Below are 23,293 nucleotides of genomic sequence, written 5' to 3' on the forward strand. Positions count from 1 at the left end.
TTTTAAAGATGAAAAAACGGTCAGTGCGCCGGGGCGCATTTTTTAAATGAGTAGTCCCTATTCTCTTAATATGTAATGGGCGTAACGTTCAATAAACCAATCAGAGTGTCATCTCCCATTCCCTTTTAAGAGCAAAATGCGCTCGCACCTGGAGGATCGTTATTTACATGGCGGAATTTGTTGGCGGAAAAGCTGAACACTTCTCAGGCGAAGAAACCGATCTGCTCATGCACGAAGTTAAAGAGGGTGAGCAGATCATCTACGGGACAAGCAGGAATCCACACCAAAGCTCCGCGTGATGAGTCAGTTAATATGTGTGTGTATTGGCATGACTGTTCAATTAATTAGCCAATTTCATTCATCATTATAAGTAGTAATAGGCTGAATTGCAAATAGGTATAATTCTAATACACACAATGACTATCCATCATTACATTTTTATATTTATGTAGCCTACACAATAATATTCTTTTACACTGTAATCCTTTTGCTTTTAATATTTGGCATGTTTGTGTGATGCGCATCCCTGTGTGTAATAAGCAAAGTCAAGGCACACTGTGGACTCGCCCAGAGGCGCATTTTCTACCAACGCGCTCTTTAAATAACAAAAAAATATTGCGCTATTGACTTTAGACTTTAGACCAGGTTTGAATTGGTCTATGGTGAGTTAATTAAATGACTTGGCGCTGGACAGGAAAATGCGAACGGCGCCGGACTGAAACTAGCAAACACACTTGCGCTGCGCCTTGCGTCGTATTGCGCCGGGTTTATTAAAGGGCCCCTAATCTGTTTCATAACATGGCCACAGTACTCTTTCTTTCTTTTTCTCTACCTTTCTTACTGTCAGCTCATTTCAAAATGCAGTCTTGTCCTGCCAAATATAATAACCCCTCTCTTTATTTACCCTGCCCCACTTTACACTTTTGCTATTTTTCAATGTCAACTGTGGACATTTTAAGAATTTTTATTGGATGTCCTGCTGGACTTAACAGCAAGAGCCATTTTTCCTCTCTTGCTCCCTCCACTCTCTCTCTCTTTCTTTCCATTTCTCTCCATTTGACTTTTTCACAGGTGTGACAGCCATAGCTCATTGCCTTGTATTGCCATTTTTTTTTCTTTTTTCCCTTCATTTTTTGACAACTCTCCAACCTTTCTAAAGCAGGGCAATCCAGGAAATCTGAAATAATCTTAAACCACAAACCAATCGAAAGATTCATAATATACATTAGCGTCATCAACTCTCTCATCCTCTCTAGGTTTTTCCACATGTGTTAGTGATCAAGCATGTTTTGATTCAACATTAGCGTCATCCGCAAGCTTCCTAAAGCATGAAACATTCAAATGTAAACTCTAGTGGCTAAAAAGCCCTCTTACCTCTTTCTTGTGGCAATATGTTTGGAATTGGCAGTCCAGACTTTCCCTTGGAGAACTGTGAGTGTAGGCAGCGAGTGCCATACGGCCATAATCACATTACGGATGCCATATTGTGTGTCGAACTGTCAGAGTTCATTTGAACCTCTCCCTCATGGGGTTCAGGCATTTCTTTTATTTATGTTTCTGTTTTGATGTAGGGCAGATAAAGCACATGTGCGACATTAATTATGGCAAAGGACTGTAAGTTAGTGATTAGCGTTGGTGGTTAGGGGCCAGTTTGTGTAACCTCTCTCTCCTCGAGGGCATGTCTGAAGTCATTGAGTTTCCAGGATGAAACTCTGTCAGGAGGTTGAACCCTGTCGATCTGTCAAACTGCATCCACCTCATTCACTTCAGGGGGAGAGGACTGAAGAGAGCAGAGAAAATTACATAGACAAAGACTAGGAGAGAGCAGACTAACTGTATTCTTCTCAAACTAGAGCTTGCAAATCTATCTGACGTACCTGCCTTTTCCTGTTGTACCTATTCCGATGATCAGAAATTTATGGGAATAAAGTGCATTGAATGTGTTCTGAATTATCCAACAGCAGAGGTGAGATACGAGCCCATTTTCAGGAAAAAAAAGTTCTAAGATCACATTTTAGAAAGATTTTAGAATTTCAAACAATTTAAAACAGAAACTTTATGATGGAAAATCAAGAAAAAACATAAGATTCTGCACTACTTCTAGGTCTGTACTCAAATGAGAAATTTGTGACATTGATCATACAAACTGTACACCGATTAAAACAAATTTAATTTCTACATGAAAAAGTTAGTTCAGGCAATAATTTAAAAAAACTAAGAACATTCTGTATTGGTACTCATTTCAAGCTTGTAGAAGTTAAAGTATAAATATAAACATGATCAGGTTAAGTAAATCTTACTCAGCTTTTCTAATACTGGTGTTCCCATCATGCACTGGGGCATGAATAAATAATGTAGATTTTATTCCTGTTTTACAGCTGTATTTAGACTGTTTTATAAGTAAGTACATTTATACTCAAAAGAACAAATTTAAACCGTCATTGTGTATTGCGAACAAAGTATTTAAGTTACTGTTTTCGGATGAGTGCCGCATTACTAATTATCTACTGTAGATATGATGTCCACATGATATCTATTTTATTATTTACTTAGACATTTCTTAGTAACATACCCATTAAAAGCACAGTTTAAGTACTATATTAAGTTAAATCAAAGTATTGCCAAGAAAGCTTTGACTAAGTAAAAATTACTCAAATTTAGGTAAGTAAATTTTACTTAATTCTATATGTGAAATTATAAATAATGATGTAATATGAACTTCTTTATGAATGTTAAGTACAATTAGATTGAAATTTACTTTAATCAAGCTCCTCTGGCTCCTCCCAGTGGTCCTATTGCCATTTGCAGAAATTCATCCGCTCCCGGTAAAAAACAACCAATCAGAGCTGCGGTCCGTAACTTTTTTTGTGTTCAAGATTTACAAATTGTATATAATAAGCGAGTACACCATGAATCCATTTTCCAAACCGTGTTTTTAGCCTGTCCTGAATCACTAGGGTACATCTATAATAAGTGTTTATATTCGGACTATTTTAGATTGCTTCGGGGGTACCGCGGCGGAGTAACCCGATACCTTTGTGATTCTTCATAGACATAAACAGAGAGAAGTAGCTCTGGCTACAATGTTCTTCCGCAAGACGCAAGCAGTTCTGTTTATTAACCGCTAGAGTGTCAAAAGTTACCGACTGCAGCTTTAATAAATGCTGTAGAAGGATTGTTCTTGCTTCGGTCATGTTAACTAAAGTAGTTAACTAACATTTACCAATGGAACCTTATTCTTACGTGTTACCGAAGATTTTTTAAAGTAAATTCTTCAAGTTCTTTTTTTCAGTGTACAGATGGTCAGATATTATTTCACTGAAGCACAAGATGTGCCTTGGATCATTCTCAAATAATCATCAGGTTTAAACAGAGTAGCACCATATTTAATTTTTGGCAGAAATGTAAACAAGGCTGTGAGAGACAGAAGCACAGTGTGTTCAGTGTACACAACAACATTCCAACTGTACTTACAGTAGACAAAAACTCCATAGAAATTTTGAAATTTGGCAACCGAGTTGTGAAAATTACATGTTCTAGGTTCTTCACAAGGTGTGTGCCATTGTTAAGACTGGAAGTTACTTTGAAATTAAACTTTTCACTCAAAAGTTATGCTGACGACATAATTCACAATTAAAATGGTAATAAACGAGAAAATGTTAAATAGAAGCAATATAATTTGTTGTCTCAGACTTAAAATTACAGTTAGACCTCGTTTATACACATAACCGAGATGATCTGATAATTAATACAGTGTTCAGTGAGGTTAATTAATAAGTAGGAGATGACAATGATAAATTAGTCCTTTAATTAACTGAGCCAATTGATATAACTGAAGCCTTTGTATAGACATTGTACCTAAATATATCTGAACAGATTGTAGGCAACAGAAATATAGAAATATATATTAATCATAAGTGAGGTAAAAAAAAAAAGTGTGACAACAATTTTACAACAGGTAGAAAAAAAATGTTTGCTCAAAGCTTTATGAAGCATCTCAGCAGTTCTCGGCATGAGAGGAGATAAAAATTTTTACAAGCCACTTGAATTTATGGAGGCTTATAAATATGCGCACATGTGCAATGTGTAGTGACATATTGGCATTGGCAGGTCACATTAATATGTCACATTAAAGCAGCAAGGCTGTTGACAGGTGCTGTTTGACCTCCATCAGACTCTACACACACACACACACACACAAACACATACACACAAACCTCAGCTTGACTCTTTTTCCATTTCCTCTACTCTCCCTTGCACTCTGAACCACACACTCCCAAGTGTACATTTCTTACACCCAAGCTCTAACATAAACATACACCTACATTTTAGATACAAACACAAATAGTTTAAGCCATCCGTGAAAAGATTAAAACCACATGGAGTTCACCAAAAAGGAAAAGGGCATTAAAAAAGGCCAAGTCATAAGCAATTCAGCCTGAATTAACACAACAGAGAGGCAGGTCACACTTCAGCAGATACTTGTCAATACAGAAGTACACTCAAGTGGAACATTGGCCACTTGAATGCTCTTGTGTTAAGCCAGAGGGGGTTAAAGAAAAGAAAGAATGAGAGAGACAGAGAGAGGGGAAAAAAGAAAGGAGAGAGACATCAAAGGCCATATTCCAGTCAGAGACCCCACGCAGGTCCTCATCAGACAGGCCCCCTCATGAGTTCCCCCACCAGCAGCGAGCTGCTCTGCTTATCAAAGTGCCACAGAGCTATAGAAGAGCACTGAACCAATGCTCAGCACACACACACCTCAAATCCTTAAATAAGGCTGATTATCTCAGACCTCACCCATCAGCGGTTTCCCTGTACCATCCTTCACCCCCAGATTCCAGAGACGCACCCACACGAATGTCTCTCTCTCTGTTGGAGCTTTCACTTCTCACTTTTTAATTGTAGTTTTGGTCTTTCTACACTAATATAGACAGGGATGTTCAAGGGATGATTTTTAGGATCCAAATACCATTCCATTCATGACTTGGAATTTGAATAGAATTGGCCACTTACCACAGGAAGTCAAACTGGAATGTGAATGGCAGGGACAGAAAGTGAAATTGACTGAATTGCAATTCAAAACAATTCAACAGGTAATAGCATCCTGGGAAATAGGAACTGTTCTTCCATACTAATCCACTGTGATCCTGTTGTTTTTTACTTATCCAAACCGTCCATAAGTTTGAGGCCAAAATGACTTTAATGATATTTCTGAAATAAATATTTTATTCATAACAAGGCTGCATTTATTTTAACATAAATACTGTAGAAACGTATTTCGTAGAAACGTATCACACTTTTACGGGTGAAAGTGTGAATTATTATTACAAGTTAAAATAACTATTTTCTATTTTAATATATTTTAAAATATGATCACTCCAGCCTTCAGTGGCTGGATCACATGATCCTTCAGAATCAAATCAATATGCTGATTTGTTGAAACATTTATTATTATTAATGTTAAAACAGTTGCTGTTTATTATCAATGTTGAAAACAGAAAACAGGTACTGTTTTTAATAATTTTTTTGTTGTTGTTGGAAAGCTCGATACAGGACAAAACAGAACAAGGTTTAATTGAAATAGAAATCTTTTGTAACATTCCAAATGTCTTTCCTGTCGCTTTTGAAATTTAAAGCTCTTTGCTTCATTCAAAAAAGAAAAAAATAATTACTCTGACGTCAAACTTTTGAACAGTAGTGTAAACAGATTAAATATCTGGTCTAGTTCATGGTACACAACTTGTATGAGGCCGTCTACAATACAAAGAGTATCAGAGACCTAAACAAGAGCTCCTCCTGTCACTGACCCTCGCCGCATCTATTTTGTAGTGTCATTAGCACTAGTGTTGTTTCCACTCCTGTAATTGCAGGACTAGTTATTTTCCTGCAGTCTTTCAGCCATCTGAAGAGTGCTGTTTTACAAGCTCTCCCCCCTTCTTGTGTCCTCTAGTGATCAAAGCCTCCCTTTCACAGACACATTTCCCCATCAGACAATACCTTCTCACAAGCTGCTGTCAGCTCATCTTCTTTTCTTTAATTTCATCTTTTAAAGTTTTTTTTTATCTCTTTCTTTTTAATCCTCATTCCCCTGCCTCTCTCTCTCTTCTCCTCCTTTGTGTGGGCTGTCAAGCATGACAGGTTGTAGCTGGGAGGGACGAGTGCGTAGAGAAAGGTAGAAGCAAATTTACAACAGGACGCCACCTGGCCTTGCCTCAGTAGGACTGTCAATCACAAGCAATGCACGCATATAGTTTCGCACACATATGCTGAGAAAATCTGGTGTACTGCTACACCGGCTTTGGTGATTAACAAATAGACCTAAGCTACGTATCTGATCTCTCTTTGCCGTTTCATAACGTGTATTGTGTTTTTCACGATCACCATGGTGATATTCAAAGGCGAAACCTGAGTGTCAGTGTTTGTGCTGTGAGCGGCGACAGTAAGCGCGGTAACTCAAAGTGACAAATGGCTGCCACGGCACATTGATGGGTTTGGGATGATAGACAGTCACTAACACAAGCGCTCAGGACATGGCTGCTGACATCATGCTATCGCCCAAGGGGGACCGGCGGGCCCCCGTGAAACTTGAGGACCTCTGTCGACCACAACAGCAGAGACACATGCACACGGGACTCAATCCGGCAGATCAAATAGACAAATTTTAGACTGGGGAGAAATGAGGGGAAAGAAAAAGGAGAGCGTATCATTGCAGTTCGTGGAGAACAAGGAACGATAAATAAAAGACTGAGAGAATAGAGGAGACTTGTGCCCTAAGGGTAAGGATTGGACAGGGGGAACGTTAACTTTCTTTACTTCATCCTCCATGTCTTTTCTTCTCTCCTTCTCACATCTGAAGGCTGACACCTTGGAAAGAAAAAGAGAACGAGAGAAAAAGAGAAAGAGCTAGAGGGAATTTAATCTCTTTGCTCATATGTAGCATGTTAAGTGTGACAAATGTGATATTTATTCTTTCACTCTTGAAGCATCGCATGTTACCCTGTAAGGCAAAGTAAACAATGACCTACTAACAAAACTATAGTTTTCAGACATCAACAACAAATCTAGCCTGGTGGTTAGCACATGGTGCTCATTTAAGATTTGCAGGTTTGATTCCATTATGCCATCTTCCAATTTCCATTACACTAATTTTCAGCTCCCTTTCTATGGAATTTCGTTTGTGACTTTTTTTCTCACAATTGCGAATTTACATCTCAGATTTGCGTCAGAATTGTGAGATATAAAGTCAGAATTTCAAGATATAAAGTCATAATTGTGGGATATAAAGTCATAATTTCAAGATATAAAGTCAGAACTGTGAGATATAATTCAGAATTTCAAAATATAAAGTCAGAATTTCAAGATATAAAGTCAGAATTGCGGAACATTAAGTCAGAATTTCAAGATATAAAGTCAGAACTGTGAGATATAAAGTCAGAATTTCAAAATATAAAATACAAATTTGCGAGATATAATGTCAGAATTGCAGGATATAAAGTCAGAATTTCGTAAAATAAAGTCAGAATTTCAAGTTATAGTCAGAATTGTGAGATATAAAGTCAGAATTTCAAGATATGAAGTCAGAATTTCAAAATATAAAGTCAGAATTTCAAGATATGAAGTCAGAACTTCAAAATATAAAGTCAGAATTTCAGGATATAAAGTCAGAACTGTGAGATATAAAGTCAGAATTTCAAAATATAAAATACGAATTGCGAGATATAATGTCAGAATTGCAGGATATAAAGTCAGAATTTCGAAAATAAAGTCAGAATTTCGAGATATAGTCAGAATTGTGAGATATAAAGTCAGAATTTCAAAATATAAAGTCAGAATTTCAAGATATGAAGTCAGAATTTCAGGATATAAAGTCAGAATATCAAGATATAGTCAGAATTGAGAGAAATAAAGTCAGAACTCCGATATATAAAGTCAGAATTTCAAGATATACAGTAAAGTCAGAATTTCAAGATATAAAGTCAGACCTACAAGACATAAAATCAGAATATTGAGTTTGTATCTTGCAATTCTGACTATGTTTCTCAGAGCTGCGAGTTATAATGTCCAGTTCTGAGGGGAAAAATACTTCTATGTTCTCAGATTAGAGTTTATATCTAACAATTCTGACTTAATGACAGCAAATTGTTTCTATCATGCAATTCTGAAAAAAAGTCTGAATTGGCAATTTATGTCTCACAATTCTGAATTTATAACTTGAAATTGCACGTTTATATCACGCAATTCTGAGAAAAAGTCAGAATTGACCGTTTATATCTTGCAATTCTGACTTATTTTCTCACAATTCTGACTTGTAAATTGTTGTATGAATAAAAGAAGAATAAACAACCTGACACATATTCTCTGAAAACATGTCATATCTTACACAATTAACAAAAACACTCTTTGAACACATTTTTATTTGTCATATCATATTTTAAACAAGTCAGGTCTACAATTCATTTTTTTTTTGGTTTTATGTTGTGGAAGTTGTGAATGTTTAAGCAAAAAATCATTTTAAAAATACTCAAATCAATCTAATTACATTTTAAAATATTTTACTCATAAAAAAAGGAAGATCAAGTATCTTGTTTTAACAATGTTAAAACATTTTAAGACAAAAATACTGATTAATAAAATATCTGGTACAGTGCTAATCATGGGAGAAGCTGTGCTGTCACTCAAAAGCGAAGCCCAAGGTGAATCACAGTTCCTGCAACATTCAGTGCCTGCATGAGTTACCCTTTTTCCAGATAATATCAATTGTCTGGAGTCCAGATGAGCTGAAGTACGGTCACTTTTGGGGGCTGTGATTTACTTTCAAAGCCCTTTGACACATATACTCGATTTTATACCTCTCTCTCTCTCCTGACCCCATTCACATAGACTGAATAAAAACTCGCACACTGACTCATGCCATAGCCCTCTGCCCCCTGAGTTCACACATTAGTCTAACATGTCAACGTCAACTCTCCGTCACACGCGTGCACACGGCGGAGACGTGACCCCACGAACAGTGCATACCTCACCTCCCTGCAGTGCCAGCTCCTGCTCTTTAGAGAAACAGCTGTCCACTATAAACCCACACCTTCTCTTCAAAGGTCTCGAGTGCTGGGATTCACAGCTTTATAAATGTGTGTGCTGACTTTGATGAGCAAAGGCGTCCCATTAAGCAGCTCTCTTTAAAACTCCCATAGACGGCCGCCCACTGTGTCAGGATGAGGATATTAGCCTGTCAATGAGGTGTAAACTTTGTCACAATGCTACAGTTGGCTTCAAGAGAACATTAAAGGGGGAAATGGTGTTACTCAAGGTTGCTTCACACATAACATCCCACCTCTGTGAGGAAACGGATATGAAGCTGTTATGGCTCTGTAAAATTCTATAGCACCTAGTAAGCTGCGGTCATCGTATTTGGCTTTGAGTCAGTGCTTACAAGAAGGTTTCTTTTATTGCACGAATGTCATTCATCTCCTGTTTTTTTTTTTTGTAAAACACTTTATGCCGTCAAAATATCATGAGCCCCATATGAATGGCATATTTCCAATGAATGCATATAATCCGATCCACATTATGGAGAGAGTAGAGGTTCAAGGTTGCACCGCTTGGACAAGAAACACACGGTGAGGTTTTATTCACTGGAAAAGTTTCCACTGGCAGTATCTGTCCTTCCTCACAGACATTATTTCATCTTCCACAGACTCCTACTATCATCCATTCTGATCTAAAGCATTCACTCAAAGACTGAGAGAACGTCTCCAGACAGATGTAACTTAAATCTCACTAAATCCACACATGCAGCAAATTACCCTTCCTGACAGCTGCAGTCAATCCAGGATATTTACTTTCTTACTTCTAAGCACAGAGTACACAATGACAAAGTGTCTGAGAGGATAAAAAAAGGAAACTCCAAAAAAAATGCACCTTCCATCAACCCTCCACCCCTCACTCACCCCAATCCCTCTCTTCTCTCTGTCACTCTTTTCTCTGTCAAATCAATGCCACCAAATCTGTTTTGCTGGCACATCACAGAGCGCACAGTATATAATCCCTGGCAGTTTAATGGCAAACCCCTTTTTTCATTTAGTCTTCCCACATGCGAGCCATGTTTGTAGATAGAATCTGCCTGCAGACTGAGATCAACACATATCAGAATGTTGCCACACGCAAACACACATACAGTAAACACTTGACGAGAGATGTCAAAATAATGTCCCCATATAGGCCCTGTCAGCGAAGTGAGATCATTTTAACATGCCACCCAAAAATTCTCATCATATTTTATATATAAAAACAAAACATCCTCCCACAGAGGGTGAGCAATGTTTAGGGGGAAAAATTACTTTTTTTTTGTATTCAAGTAAGATATGTGCTTTTTAGATAGCAGCCACATATCTAAGATGAATCAGAAAAGATTTATGATGGCGTTACACCTAGATGGGACATCAACTGATCATAGTGACACAATGCTAAAAGGTCTAACAGACAGCATTCCTGTTGTGGCTCATACAACAGAATTCGATTCCAGGGATAGTTCACACAGAAATACAAACCGTCATCATTTACTCATCCTCATATCATTCCAAACCAGTTGCCACTTGCTTTCTTCTCTTAAACACGGAAGATATTTTCAAGATGTCTCTCCTTTTCTCTGTTTGTTGTCATTGCTGTTTTCCACATAAAAAAAAGACAATGATGTCCAATGTTGTTTTGGACCCTCCTGACTAAAACTAAAACTAAAACTGAAATTATGAAAAGACATTTTTGTTAATTGAAAAAAGCAGAAATAACAAATATTATGCAAAATACTTACAAAACAATTTGTATTGCCTTGACAACTAACAGAACATGTTTTAAGTACTAAAATTCAAACAAAAAATTAAAATATAAAATGCAATTAAAAACAGTAATGAAGATTATAATATATAAATAATATATAAAGAACTACAAATTCATTGTGACTGGCAAATTCTTAAAAATATTATAATTTGTGCTCAGCAGAAGAAATAGAGTTTACAGACTTGGGTGTCAGAACATGACAGAATTTACATTTTTGTGTGAACTATCTCTTTAAGCTTTCCTGTTTCTACCAAATGAGCCCTACCGTACAAAAAAAATAAACCTTGTATGATAGTGAAATCAATCATATTCCGTTGTGATTTAAATCAGGTTAAAATATTTTTCCCTTGAATTGAAAAAGAATGGGGGTGTAGGTGTAGGTGAAAATATGGATAGAGACTTAAAAAAAAAAGAAGAAGGAAAAAAAGCTAAAGTTAACAAAGAGAAAAGGATTAAGTGCATCCTCTGTGGAGAAAAGAAAAGAGGAATTGGTGGAGGAGTGGAACAGAGAAAAGAAGGGGAGATAAGGAGGAGGATAGTCCATCTTCGCTCTACCCTGTGGGAAGAGATTTGGGTGGAGAACCTCCCTCGTATCCACACATGGGGAAGGCAAATGTGCGTTTTTCCCCCGCCGCATGTGTGCGTTTTATATCTACAGAGAAATGTGATTTGGATTTTGGAACTTTGATCTCCTAAAAGGCTTTGAGATTTACACAACAATAATTCTTCTTGGCCAGATAAATGATGTGCCTATGGCAGAAGTCCAGAGCAGATTTTAATAGACTGTAGGGAGAAGGCCTGGAAACAGAAGACATTCAGCCCGCATGTATCTGAAAGGCTCGCACAGACTATGCCGCACACTGGAGAGAGTCAGAGGTTAAAACAGTGTATAAATATCATAGGTAATAAAAAGCAAGGGCAGGGAGACTGCTGAATAACATTACAGGCATCCTGTCTTTCTCATCACTGCTTTAATACGAGCCAGTTAAGACCCTCATGTTTAACAAATGTTAATGGACACAAATGATAGCTTTAGCTCTGTCTGTGGAAGGAAGAGGGGTCATATATTGTAAACCTCAAGTTTTTTTAAGCATACGAAGGTTAAATGCCTTTTACATGTTTTAAAATAAAGACAGGAAGGGCAGCTATTAAGGTGAACGGAACAAAATGGCTACCAGCATCTGGTTATAACATTTCAACATTTTTGATCATTAATGAAATACTGATTGTATGACTTGAAGTACATACAACATCCATATTTTGGCATGTGCTTTGACCTATGATATAACAACAAAAGATACAAAAACTATATATTTACGCTTGAAAAGACCCAATCATTTCATAGTTCTCCACCAGTTTTTTTTTTCATGACCTCTTGTCATGAAAATACTGCATTTCAGTGATATCAATAAAAAAAGACAAGAAAAAGACTAGAAAGTCACACAGGTTTGGAATGACATGAGGGTGAGTAAATAATACCAGAATATCCATTTTTGAGTGAACTTATCTCTTTAAGGTCCTAAAAATGAGCACAAGGCATGTAGGGTAAAGTCACAAGCATTTGATTTAGACACATACTAGTTTTCAAGTGTTCAGACAGGCGAGTGTGAAGACAGACAGAAAAACAGAGAGAAAAGGCGGGGGGAGACATAAACGAAGACAGAGAGAGCACGAGCGCCAGCCTTTTGTCGTTTCATGTGTAATTTGTGCTCTCTTTCACCTTTCGCTGAGGGACTGTTTCTGTCATGAGAGGAATGCTCTACAGCAGCTCTGAGAATGGATGACTGACAGGCAGCTCTGGGTTTGGTTTCAATAACACCAAGCACAAACACTGTAAATTTACAGCTACGGATGACTCTCTGAAAAGATCACCCAAATCTCAGCAGTCATAACTCATTCTCTCTCTCTTTCCCCACCTCTCACTCTCTCGGTGTAGCAGCTGGTTGTACTCAGTATTGGGCCTGACACGGCACTTTGAAATAGCAATCAATGCCTTTATACTGCAGGGAGGACTCGTAAAAGTGTCACGGCTGGAATATACAGCACCGTATTTCACCGCTTTTCTCTATTTTTAAACGCTGAGTTATGGTGGTGGAAATGTGTACCTATTAAAGGTGATATGATGTATTCTCTGCCTTGTTCTGAGGCGCATTCATCAAGTGGGGACCGAAAAGAAAACTGCACCCACTTCTTCACCCATATTCCCTCCCCTCTTCCTCTCCTCCAGCTCCCCGGTTCTAGCAGCCTGTCGAGGGTAATTTATAGCACGCAGGCAGTGTAACCTTCTGGCAGGTTTTGTGGAAGAAGCTTGTGCGCTCTCTCTCTTGGCAACTAATAACCTTTTATAAGGCTCAAACTTGGCCAGGTCATTGGGCACGGGAGACAAATCCAGACAGGATCAGAAAAGTAAAATGCAAATGAACCCGAGTTTGCTCTCTACAAAGAATCATGGGGAATCGTGTCTTAACGAAATGGCAAAAAACTTCAGTGAGGATTCCAATGACAATTTTAGCACATCATCATCATCTGATGTTAATTTGGCTCTTTACTATGTGTGATTTAGTGTCACACATAAAGACGGTGAAAGAGGAAAGGGAAAGAGTTTTAGCAATACTGCAAGAGTTAGCTATTGTTAGCTTATGCTTAACATAGCATCTGAAAAGAGTATGCACAAATGACTTTGCCGTGATCTTGTACAGTGAAGCAGTTAACTTTTTCCTCTGCTATATTTACCATTATTTATTAGAGTATTTTATTTAGGAACCGGATAGAAAATAGCACTTTTTATTACAAAAGTAAATTATCTTTAATTTAATAAATTAAAAACCATTATACAGTTGCAATGCTAGAACTATAATGTATAATTATGAATACAGCCAAGAAGACAAGATAAAAAAAAAATCATATTCATAATATCCTGTTTCTCGAGTGAGCTCGCATTTAAGTTAGAACAAATGTTTTGAGATCCGTTTCCTTATCCAGTTTGTCTTATGAGTTCCTCGGTTGTGACCTCGTCTTGACAGGCGAACAGTGCAAGATTAATGAGGTGGGCGGAGCAGTATAATAAATGTTTGTTTGAAGTGACAAGGCTGATAGGTGTTGATTTACTTACACGCTGATAGGCTTTTAATTGAGCGCCTACATCTCTCATCACTTAAAAGTCACTGTGACCGACAGGGCGCTCCTCCATACCGCGGCCTGTGATGACTGACAGCTGACAATCTGCCAGAGTTTTTCTACATGCATTTAAATCTCCCTCCATAACTTCATTCTAATCCTGTATTAATAAATATAATCCAGCAATACAAACAATAATACAGATTATGCAACGACAGGTCTAAAAAACAGAAACAGTGTTCTATTTGCCCCCAAAGTGTAATAATAGAATATATATTTTAAATAATATTAACATTTATAATGCTTTCAAAATAAAAAAATATTAATATATTTTAATTGAATAGCAATGAAAAATGTGTTATCGAATGGTGCATACTCCTGTATTTTATTCTAACTGCTATTAGTAAATGGTGGAAAATGTAATGAAGAAAATGCGCCATCATGTACTTGTCAGTATATGAATATATGATGTAATCTTATTTTCAGGACTGATGGAGGACTCCAGGGAGGTGATGAAGGAAAACATCTGCGTTTTTACTGCAATTTTTACAAGCCGCCAAGAAACGGCTTGTTGAGTTGTTATTGTTCAGGCAGCAAGTTTACATCTTTTCATAATGTGTGACACAATGACACAACCTGCTTAGAGCTCAACTGGCAAGCGTTTGAGCCTTGTCAGTCAACTGTGAGCTGATCGACAAGACTAATACAGGATAGGTCAGTATCATCTTTTACTTTGACATCTGTTTTGTGTGACAAAGTTAATTATTAACTTTGGCGGTGCGCGCCAGTGAGTGTGACTCAGAAATGAAATGTGGGAATGAGCGTGGAACTTGTGAACTCTAAAAAGTGAATCAGACTTGCCTGAGGAATAGAGAGATTTCATTTGCCCCATGTATTACTAAAATGGAACGTGTCATGAGCCTCATGAATGGTGTGACTGTTGCTCCACGCTAGTGGTTTCTGAGCCAGCAACAGATAAAAAATACCTTTTGATGTCTGCTTAGATTTCACACAACAATATAGAGCAATCTGATTTGTGGCTCTGCTGTGTGTAGCCGGGTAGTTCTCCTACCCTTCCTGATAACTTCACCATGTGGAGGACAATGGGACCTTTTGTTTGAGCGAGAAGGGTGCATTTAAGTTCATTGTGTGTGTGTGCTTGTGTGTTTTGGTACACATGAAATGTTTGAAAGCTAAATAAAGATCTGTCATTAACTGTAGGGCATGTACATAATCACTCAGAGATAATCAGTGAGACAGGAAGATAAGCAGATCTGCCAAGCCCTTGATCACAGTGGCGACAAGAGAGACAAGCTATTAAGCCTGTGAGAGCACTCAACATCATCGATATCATGAAAAAAATGGAAATAAGCTTTTACTGGGTATATAACAATTACTCAAGTCTAGTTCATACCTCTTATTGTACAATATTCCATTCTGTCACATGTGGTTTCACACAAATATTTATCCTGTCATCACACCATCACTCACGTCTTTGGATCAGAGAGACTCAAGATGTTCAAGTCTGATTATACCAAAACACAGAGATGAGTCATTAAATCAACCTGAGAACCTCCCATTCTCTGAGGATTCTGGGAAGAGCCTTTTGTGCCATTGGTTCTCCCTGCATGTATGTTGTGTGCGCTATTCATGCTGAACTAAATTAATCTTCATTCTCGGCTCTTTTTTTGGCTCCGTTTCCTGACACATTCCTCATTTGATAAGCTCTCTCTATCATCTCTTCCACACGCACAAACATTACTCTTAGAAATACTGCACCAAGTTTCACAGTGGAACAGTGCACTTTTAAATATCTGATCTTAAAAAACTCACAATCACTCCGAACGATTGTGAGGTTTGTGAAAGCAACGAGAGAAAGAGAGTGCTATGTTTTACAGTTCTCCAGGGTTGGTCTCACATGTCGGCTACACTCCATAAAGCTGTCCTGTCCCTCTTTTTTCACAGGATTATTTTTTCTGGAGAACAGACCAGGCATGAGCAGCAGACTCCCTGCCTCTGGGCTCCCTTTACATACCACTCACCTCATAAATCAGTCACAGGTAATTAAATGCAAATGATTTGCATCCTTTTTGTTTGATTGGTTTTGCCGTCTCTCAGTCTGTACCAAAGAGTGACAAACTGTTCTGTGCCAGTCAAGTATAAAAATATTGAGAACTGCAAACACCAGTTTTGTTTTAGCAGACAAAACAAGGTATTTTAGTATTAATTAAATTATTCTTTTTATTTTTGTACTTTAAAATCTTTTCTTCTTCTCATGTTCATCTCCATGTTACATATCCTTTGCTGTTTCGTATTAACATGAATGATGGCCTTCTATAAAATTCTGGTAGGTTTTCAATAATCTGTTCTGATTGATCTCTCACAAGAAACAGTGAGGGATGTGAGTGGGCTATGGTCAAGCAGGATGTCTAGCCTCTGCTTTTAGCCCTTTGTTTAGTCAAAGTTATGGTAAAGCCCGTTGCTTTGATACAGTCATGCATAGGCGAACGCCTTCGGGCTTAACAGGGATTGGTCAGACAGGCCTCTTAAAGGGGAGGCCTGCCCCTTAAAATCCACAACAGGAAATGACCATCCGTCATTTATACGTCAAAACAGCTGTTAGCAGCCCACTTCAAGGCCAGACTTGAAAGGAGCTGTTCCCCGTTGTTCCAGCCCGCCCTCAGTTCTTTCTCTCACTCTTTTTCTCTTTTTTTTATTTTCCCTTCCTCCTCCTCTAGGGTGCCTTTAAACTCCCTCCATTCCACCCACACCTTTGCCCCCTGCCAAACTCACTTATCCTGAAAATGTTTTTGTAAGGCAATCCATCTTAATTCTAAACCATTGGAATTCTAAGATTTGAGGTTTTCAAGAAAGTGATCCTTCATTTTCTTTGCAGTCCTAAGAATACAACAATGGTTACACCCTGTGATTCTGGGTTTCTGACCAGTAACATCATTTCTAGTCAAACGGAAACATTCCAGACATCTCGACCAAACTATACAGAGTGGCAAAAGGGATGGATGACTGTAAAAGCAGAAAAAAAAAAAACATCTACCCGCATTAATATACTCGTTGACAGACCACACCTGTCATAACCTGAAGTATCTGTTTGTGTGGAGCAAAGACAACTGATCTGTTCAAAGAAAGCGATCGCATCATATCACTTAACCCTGAGTGCATCTGAATTTGAATGTTCCTGTAGTTTTTCAGATTTGCAAGTGATGGATGACACTAATAATGACAAAGTAAACAGCAAGGCTGTTGACAGAAGGATAGGTAACTTCATCCATCGCTGCTATCTCTCAACACACATGTGCATGCACACACACACACACACGTGCAGAATGTTAAATGGCTTTAGACGCCACGGGTAAAGAGATCCTTGTTTAACAACGGCAGATGTGCCTTTACGTTGACTCAACAATGTGCAGTTCCTGAATAAATAAGACAATGTGGGCTTAAAACCTAACAAACACTATATTTTGAGATGGATCTTTGTGTTGTGAGACAGAGAGACAGTTTAATTAACTTAACAGATTAGATTAGCAAAACAGAAATAACTGTTGTGTATGATTGAGAGCGGTTTAATACTTTGCTACTCCAGTCAACTTTGATCGTCTGTAGGTACTTGTGAAAATGTGGGAGCCTGTTTGTGTGTGTGCTGTATGTGGGATCTAAAATGACAGGTTGCTGACAAGCTTAAAACTCTTTCTGCCTCTGAAATGCAGTGTCCCGAGGCTTTCATTCCTCCCTGCACACCATTATTAAATGAATATTCACCTCTGCCACCCAGATACGCGAGACAAAGCCCTGCAAACACATGTTTGCCTGTGGCTCCTCCTCTCTCTAGGTCAACAGTTCATGCATTCTGTCTTTTTGTCATTTTTATTACACTAAGGCAGGCAACATCACCTTTCAAGAAGCTTCCCAGGTGCTCTTTGTTTTTAACCCAGAGAACAGCTCCAGATATCAGGCCATTGTCATCTCTCTGACTCACTTGACAGGTATTGCCATTCAGAGAAACATAAATATTCTCTTCCGTCCATATGTTTACAGCACTGTGCAAATGGGGGCAACTTTTACGCTGGCAGTTTAAAATATGGCTCATCCTAACGACAATGCATTAGTAATACATCACAGCTAAAGCAAATTAAATAAATTTACACACACACACACACAATGTACAACTATCATATCATATTTGATTGAATACAAAAGTCACAAAAATGTTTGCCTATACATGCAAAATTGCTTTGAAATAACACTTGCCAAAATAGTGTCATACAACTCGGTCCAGTGTCTGAGGTTTAATAATACAGGGTATAAGCACTTACGAACAATCAAAGCCATTAAATATACTAAACTTCAAAGTTACTTAGACACAAATTAGCACGGTCTCCCTGTAATAGCCTCTGTCAGGCTTCATTTTTCAATGATTAAGCCAATTCATTGCATAATTAAGTTAGCTAAATTACTTCAATGGCAAAGTAACATGGGATAATGTAATAAAGTTATTAACATTCCAGAACTGGAGGCGCACATCGGCCTGTGCTGTTATTATGTATTAATGTATTGCTCAATATCATTTGACTTAAAATAAGAAACTGCTACCACATTCTCAGCTTTTCCTTTTAACACAACGCTGTATTATTACAATTAATCTTGTACGGTAAAACTATATAGCATTGGCAGCATTAAATTAGAATTTTGTGTTTAACTGTGAAATACTCATTAGACTTTATTATTAAAATAATGTTTGGACCTTATACAAAGACAAGTTATAGTAATATGAACGTATAAATACATCTGAATTAGTTTACTTATTAATAGCAACTTAGTGTTTAATCTATAATTGTTCACAAGGTGTTTAAATGTTTATTCTTTAACTATGCTTTACTCATATTTAAAATTAGTGACTAGTAATTCAATAGTGACTATTCCAATACTTATCCATAAAGAATTCAGTAGCAAAAATGTCCACTTAAACAGTTTGGACCTTATACAAAGACAAGTTATAGTAATATGAACGTATAAATACATCTGAATTAGTTTACTTATTAATAGCAACTTAGTGTTTAATCTATAATTGTTCACAAGGTGTTTAAATGTTTATTCTTTAACTATGCTTTACTCATATTTAAAATTAGTGACTAGTAATTCAATAGTGACTATTCCAATACTTATCCATAAAGAATTCAGTAGCAAAAATGTCCACTTAAACAGAACAGACTAAGAAAGGTACTTGAAGTGACTAGTATACTGCAAGGAATTAATTACTAGTGTAAAGTCTACTCTAATTAAAGTTACTATTGCAATAACTAGTAAATACAAAATTAACTACTATTAATTCAAGCCATACTACATTACTGGCGATTAAAAAATTGACTATAAAAATAACCACTATTATAACAAAACTAGATACGTAATAAAATAAATGGTCAAACGGCATGTGAGAGTCTTTGCATGTTTTGACACACAACCAGCAAGCACTTGGCCATCGAGTCCGGAGCGAGGAGGACAGTCTCCGCCTCTGTTGTGCCGACCCACTTATTACTAATATAGATGCAGGCGATTGGACGGCGGCGGAGCGCTTTGAAGTTCTCCCTCAGATCTTCATGAGCAGAGTGTATATGCGTACTGAGGCTGTAGAGCTCACACCGGAGCGAGCACGGCCCAACGGAATGCCATTATTTGACACCATAATTTCCCAGTAGTTCTGTTGCGTAGTTTCTTTATTTTTATATTACGAAAAGTATACAAGACTTCTCTTATTTCTCTTACAAGTCGTCGTTTGCGCGTAAAGGACTCGTGATCGTTTTGCGGTTCAAGGCAACACTGAGTCGGTGACGGAACGATGTGGAGACGGAGTGTACGTTCTTCTTAGAGACTATAACAGCTCTCTTTCTCTGGACTACGCACAGAGCTGATGTTTCAACGGGATATTTAACTGCCAATAGTAGAGGATATAAAGTCGTTTGGCTCTTTTTTTGAAAACACTGGATATCTCTAAATGAAAACTGAAGGACACCCGCCCCGTCGCTGCCCTCGACAGGTCTCTGATCCGCCCCGATCCAGATGAGCGAACTGCCTCCTGGATTTGCAGTCAGTTCACGGAACCAGCAGACCCTTAAAAGTCGTTTTATTATTAACAATAGTTCGCCCACCGGTTTAAGACCCCAAACCGACTCGATCGCCTCGCTGCCGTACCGTGATCCCGCGCGTCAGGAAAAAAGGTTGCCTATACGGATTCTCAAAATGTTGACCGCTCACACAAGTCACATACTTCACCCAGATTATCTCCAGCCGCTCAACTCCGCGCCAGTGAGCATCGAGGTAAGAGTTACGACTTTCTAATGCATCTGTTTCTTACTTCATTCTAATTAAAAATAACGAATATTTTCACTCAGAAAGCTACTCGGTTATCCGAGTTTGTGTGTTTCTACTAAGTGAAAGGGGGTTAATACATGTTTAGTTTTCGTTTGTTACGTTTTATATCGTTTCTTAGTATTAGAGTTTATCTCTGGCGCCTCGAATTTAATTAGAAATTAAATTTTGAATGCGATTCAGCGCCGATTTGAAAGAATAGTCCGGATCTGGATGAGCCACTTTCTGGCAGCATTTTAAGGTTTCACATTTCCTGATGGCTACTGGCGTGTTTTTACGGTACTTACATAAAGCAATAGATGCTCAAAGTATAACATTGCACAGTGATAAAACATCAAAAATAAAACATTGCACAGTGTGTAATAAATAAAAATGTTCCACCTAATATATTTAAAATGTGACTATACCACGGAAACATATCGATTCGCATTTTAGGATGATGTCACAGTTTCAAACCTAATCTTAACATTGTCCAGAATTGGTTTTGAATTGGACATTTCTTTCAGTCCATGAGAAGGAAAATAAAGAGTTAATCGAAAATGTATTTTTTGTCCCTGTAGCTGGATGCTAAAAAGAGTCCCCTAGCATTGCTGGCCCAGACCTGCTCCCAGATCGGTAAACCAGATCCTCCTCCCTCCTCTAAACTGGGATCCCTTTCCTCCAGCAGCCATGGAGACAAGGACAGCCGCTCCACAAGCTCCAGCCTGAAGCCTGCGGAGCATCAGAACCTAGATGACAAGTCCAGCTTTAAGCCTTACTCTAAAACTGGATCAGAATGCCGGAAGGATGGCACTGGGATCAACAGCTCAGCAGATAAAGTGGGGTTCAGAGTGCCAAATAGCAGTTCTGCAGCTGTGACATGCCCCTCTTTACCTCCTCATGCCCCTTCTCCACGGGTCAGCTCTCCTTCTCAGCAGACATCAGGACAGTCGCACACACACCGGCAGGCTCAGTCTCCCGTATCGCAGAAACCAACGCATCTACAAACCTCCCACATGGACTCCAAATCTGCAGGTTCGGACCCAGGGAATGACAGCAGCAGCGGTAGCGATCGCAATGGGAAAAAAGATTCAGACCACAGTAAATCTGGAAGCCTGGACATTGCACAGATCGCTAACTCCAGTCATGCACGTGCTAGTACGAACTCCAGCAGTGCCAGCTCCTCTAGCAGTCCTCAACCTGACAGTAAGTCTGATGCCCAACCCCCTCAGCAGAGCCTGGGCACTGGCCACATCGCCCCAGTGTCTCCCTTCAAACCGGGCCACTCTGTGTTTCCCCTCCCATCCTCCACCATGGGCTACCACGGTTCCATTGTCGGGGCCTATACTGGCTATCCTTCTCAATATGTGCCTGGGCTGGATCACACTAAATCTAGTTTAGTTAGTGCTGGGATGGGTATTCCAGGAAAGCATCCCAGCTCCAGTCCTCTCACAGGGGCCTCGCCTCCCTCTTTCATGCAGGGTCTGTGCAGGGATCCATACTGCCTCACCTACCACAATGCACCCCATCTCGGGGGCAGCAACTGCTCATCCTGCGTTCATGATCCATCATCTGCCCTAAAGACTGGCTTCCCTCTTATGTATCCCACCCATCACCTCCACTCCCTCCACCCCAGTTCTCTGTCCTCTAGTGCCACCTCATCTCTATCCCATCCTCTGTATACTTACGGTTTCATGCTGGCCAATGAAACGCTCCCTCACGCCTGTAACTGGGTCTCAGTGGGTGGCCCGTGTGACAAACGCTTCGCCACCTCAGAGGAACTCTTGGCCCATTTGCGTACGCACACAGCTCTGTCAGGTGTGGATGGGAAGCTGCTCTCTGGCTACCCTTCATCCGTCTCCTCTGCCGCTTCCTGCCACCTCCACTTGCCTCCTCCCAGCAGCCCAGGAGCCCTCCCCAGTTCCCTCTCTTTGCGTGGATCACCAGGGCTAGGTTTGGCACGGTATCACCCCTACGGAAAGGCACACTTGCCAGGAGCTCCATCCCTTCCTATGCACTCTCTCCCAGCCACAGCGCCCTACTATTCTCCCTATGCTCTATACGGCCAGAGACTAGGCCCTGCTTCAGCTCTTGGGTACCAGTGATTATAAGACTTTGGACAGTGTAAAGATATTGGCATAAGCTTGCTGGAAAGCACAGGAACATGCAGGATTCCCCTAAAAAGAATGAAGCAAAAAACATTGGATAGTTCTATTCACAATGAGGAATAAAATCTAATTTACTTTGGATGACTGTTGCTTAATTAATGGTCACTCCAAATTTCAATTAGGTTATTAGGGAACCCTTATGAACTTAAAAAGGTGGAGAGCTAATGAGAATGCCGGAACTCAGTTTATTTTATCTGATCTTTTTTTCCTTCTTTCAATTTACCAAAAGTGTGTATTTATTTTTCACTTGAGCGCTTGACTTTTAGTTTTCTTTAGGACATTTACCGCCAAAATCAGTTGATTATCATTTTCACAGAGGAGCAATATTTTCACAGTATGAACATGGTTGTTCCTTTCATACACTTTGTAATAATGCAATGTTTGCAACAACAGACTATGACATTGTCTCTCAAACATAAAATCTTTCTTTTAATGTCAGTTTCTTTCATGTGTTAGATCTGTGCAACTCATTTTCTTTACTGGCGAAGAGATGAGCATGACTCGGTCAACAGCTACGTTGCTCTTTATGATTTGGCAATTATTTTGTACTTGTACAGATCAAAGAAAAAAAAGGAAAGATGTGATATATTTTCTATTGTAGCTGACTCTGCAAGTTGGGGATGCAAGTGGAGAGGGGTAAAGAATTCAAATAAGAGTACTATGTTGTGATGGCAACGCTATCCATTTAACAAAGTCTTATTTTGTGTAATAAATGATACTTGATTACATTTATTGAGGTGTTGATGTTCCTCGCTTCTCTTGCATACATGTTTCTTTCACTCTTAACAGCACGCCTGCTTTGCCATGTG

At 38.8% G+C, this 23,293-nt stretch overlaps 1 protein-coding gene across 1 annotated transcript; it reads left to right on the forward strand.

Annotated features, from left to right (window-relative positions):
• Nucleotides 1-19,566: 19,566 nt before the first annotated feature.
• LOC132141455 (zinc finger protein 703) lies at nucleotides 19,567-23,216 on the forward strand. The gene is made up of 2 exons (XM_059550975.1): nucleotides 19,567-20,286; nucleotides 20,898-23,216. The coding sequence occupies exons 1-2, from the start codon at nucleotides 20,029-20,031 to the stop codon at nucleotides 22,419-22,421; spliced, it is 1,782 nt and encodes a 593-aa protein (XP_059406958.1). The 5' UTR covers nucleotides 19,567-20,028; the 3' UTR covers nucleotides 22,422-23,216.
• Nucleotides 23,217-23,293: the final 77 nt, after the last annotated feature.

Source organism: Carassius carassius, chromosome 5 (assembly GCF_963082965.1).
Source record: "Carassius carassius chromosome 5, fCarCar2.1, whole genome shotgun sequence".
Lineage (NCBI taxonomy): Eukaryota > Metazoa > Chordata > Actinopteri > Cypriniformes > Cyprinidae > Carassius > Carassius carassius.

Coding starts and splice junctions, on each gene's coding strand:
- LOC132141455 (XM_059550975.1), top strand. CDS start 20,029: ATGAGCGAACTGCCTCCTGGATTTGCAGTCAGTTCACGGAACCAGCAG. Junction 20,287..20,897: donor CCGCGCCAGTGAGCATCGAG/GTAAGAGTTACG, acceptor TTGTCCCTGTAG/CTGGATGCTAAAAAGAGTCC.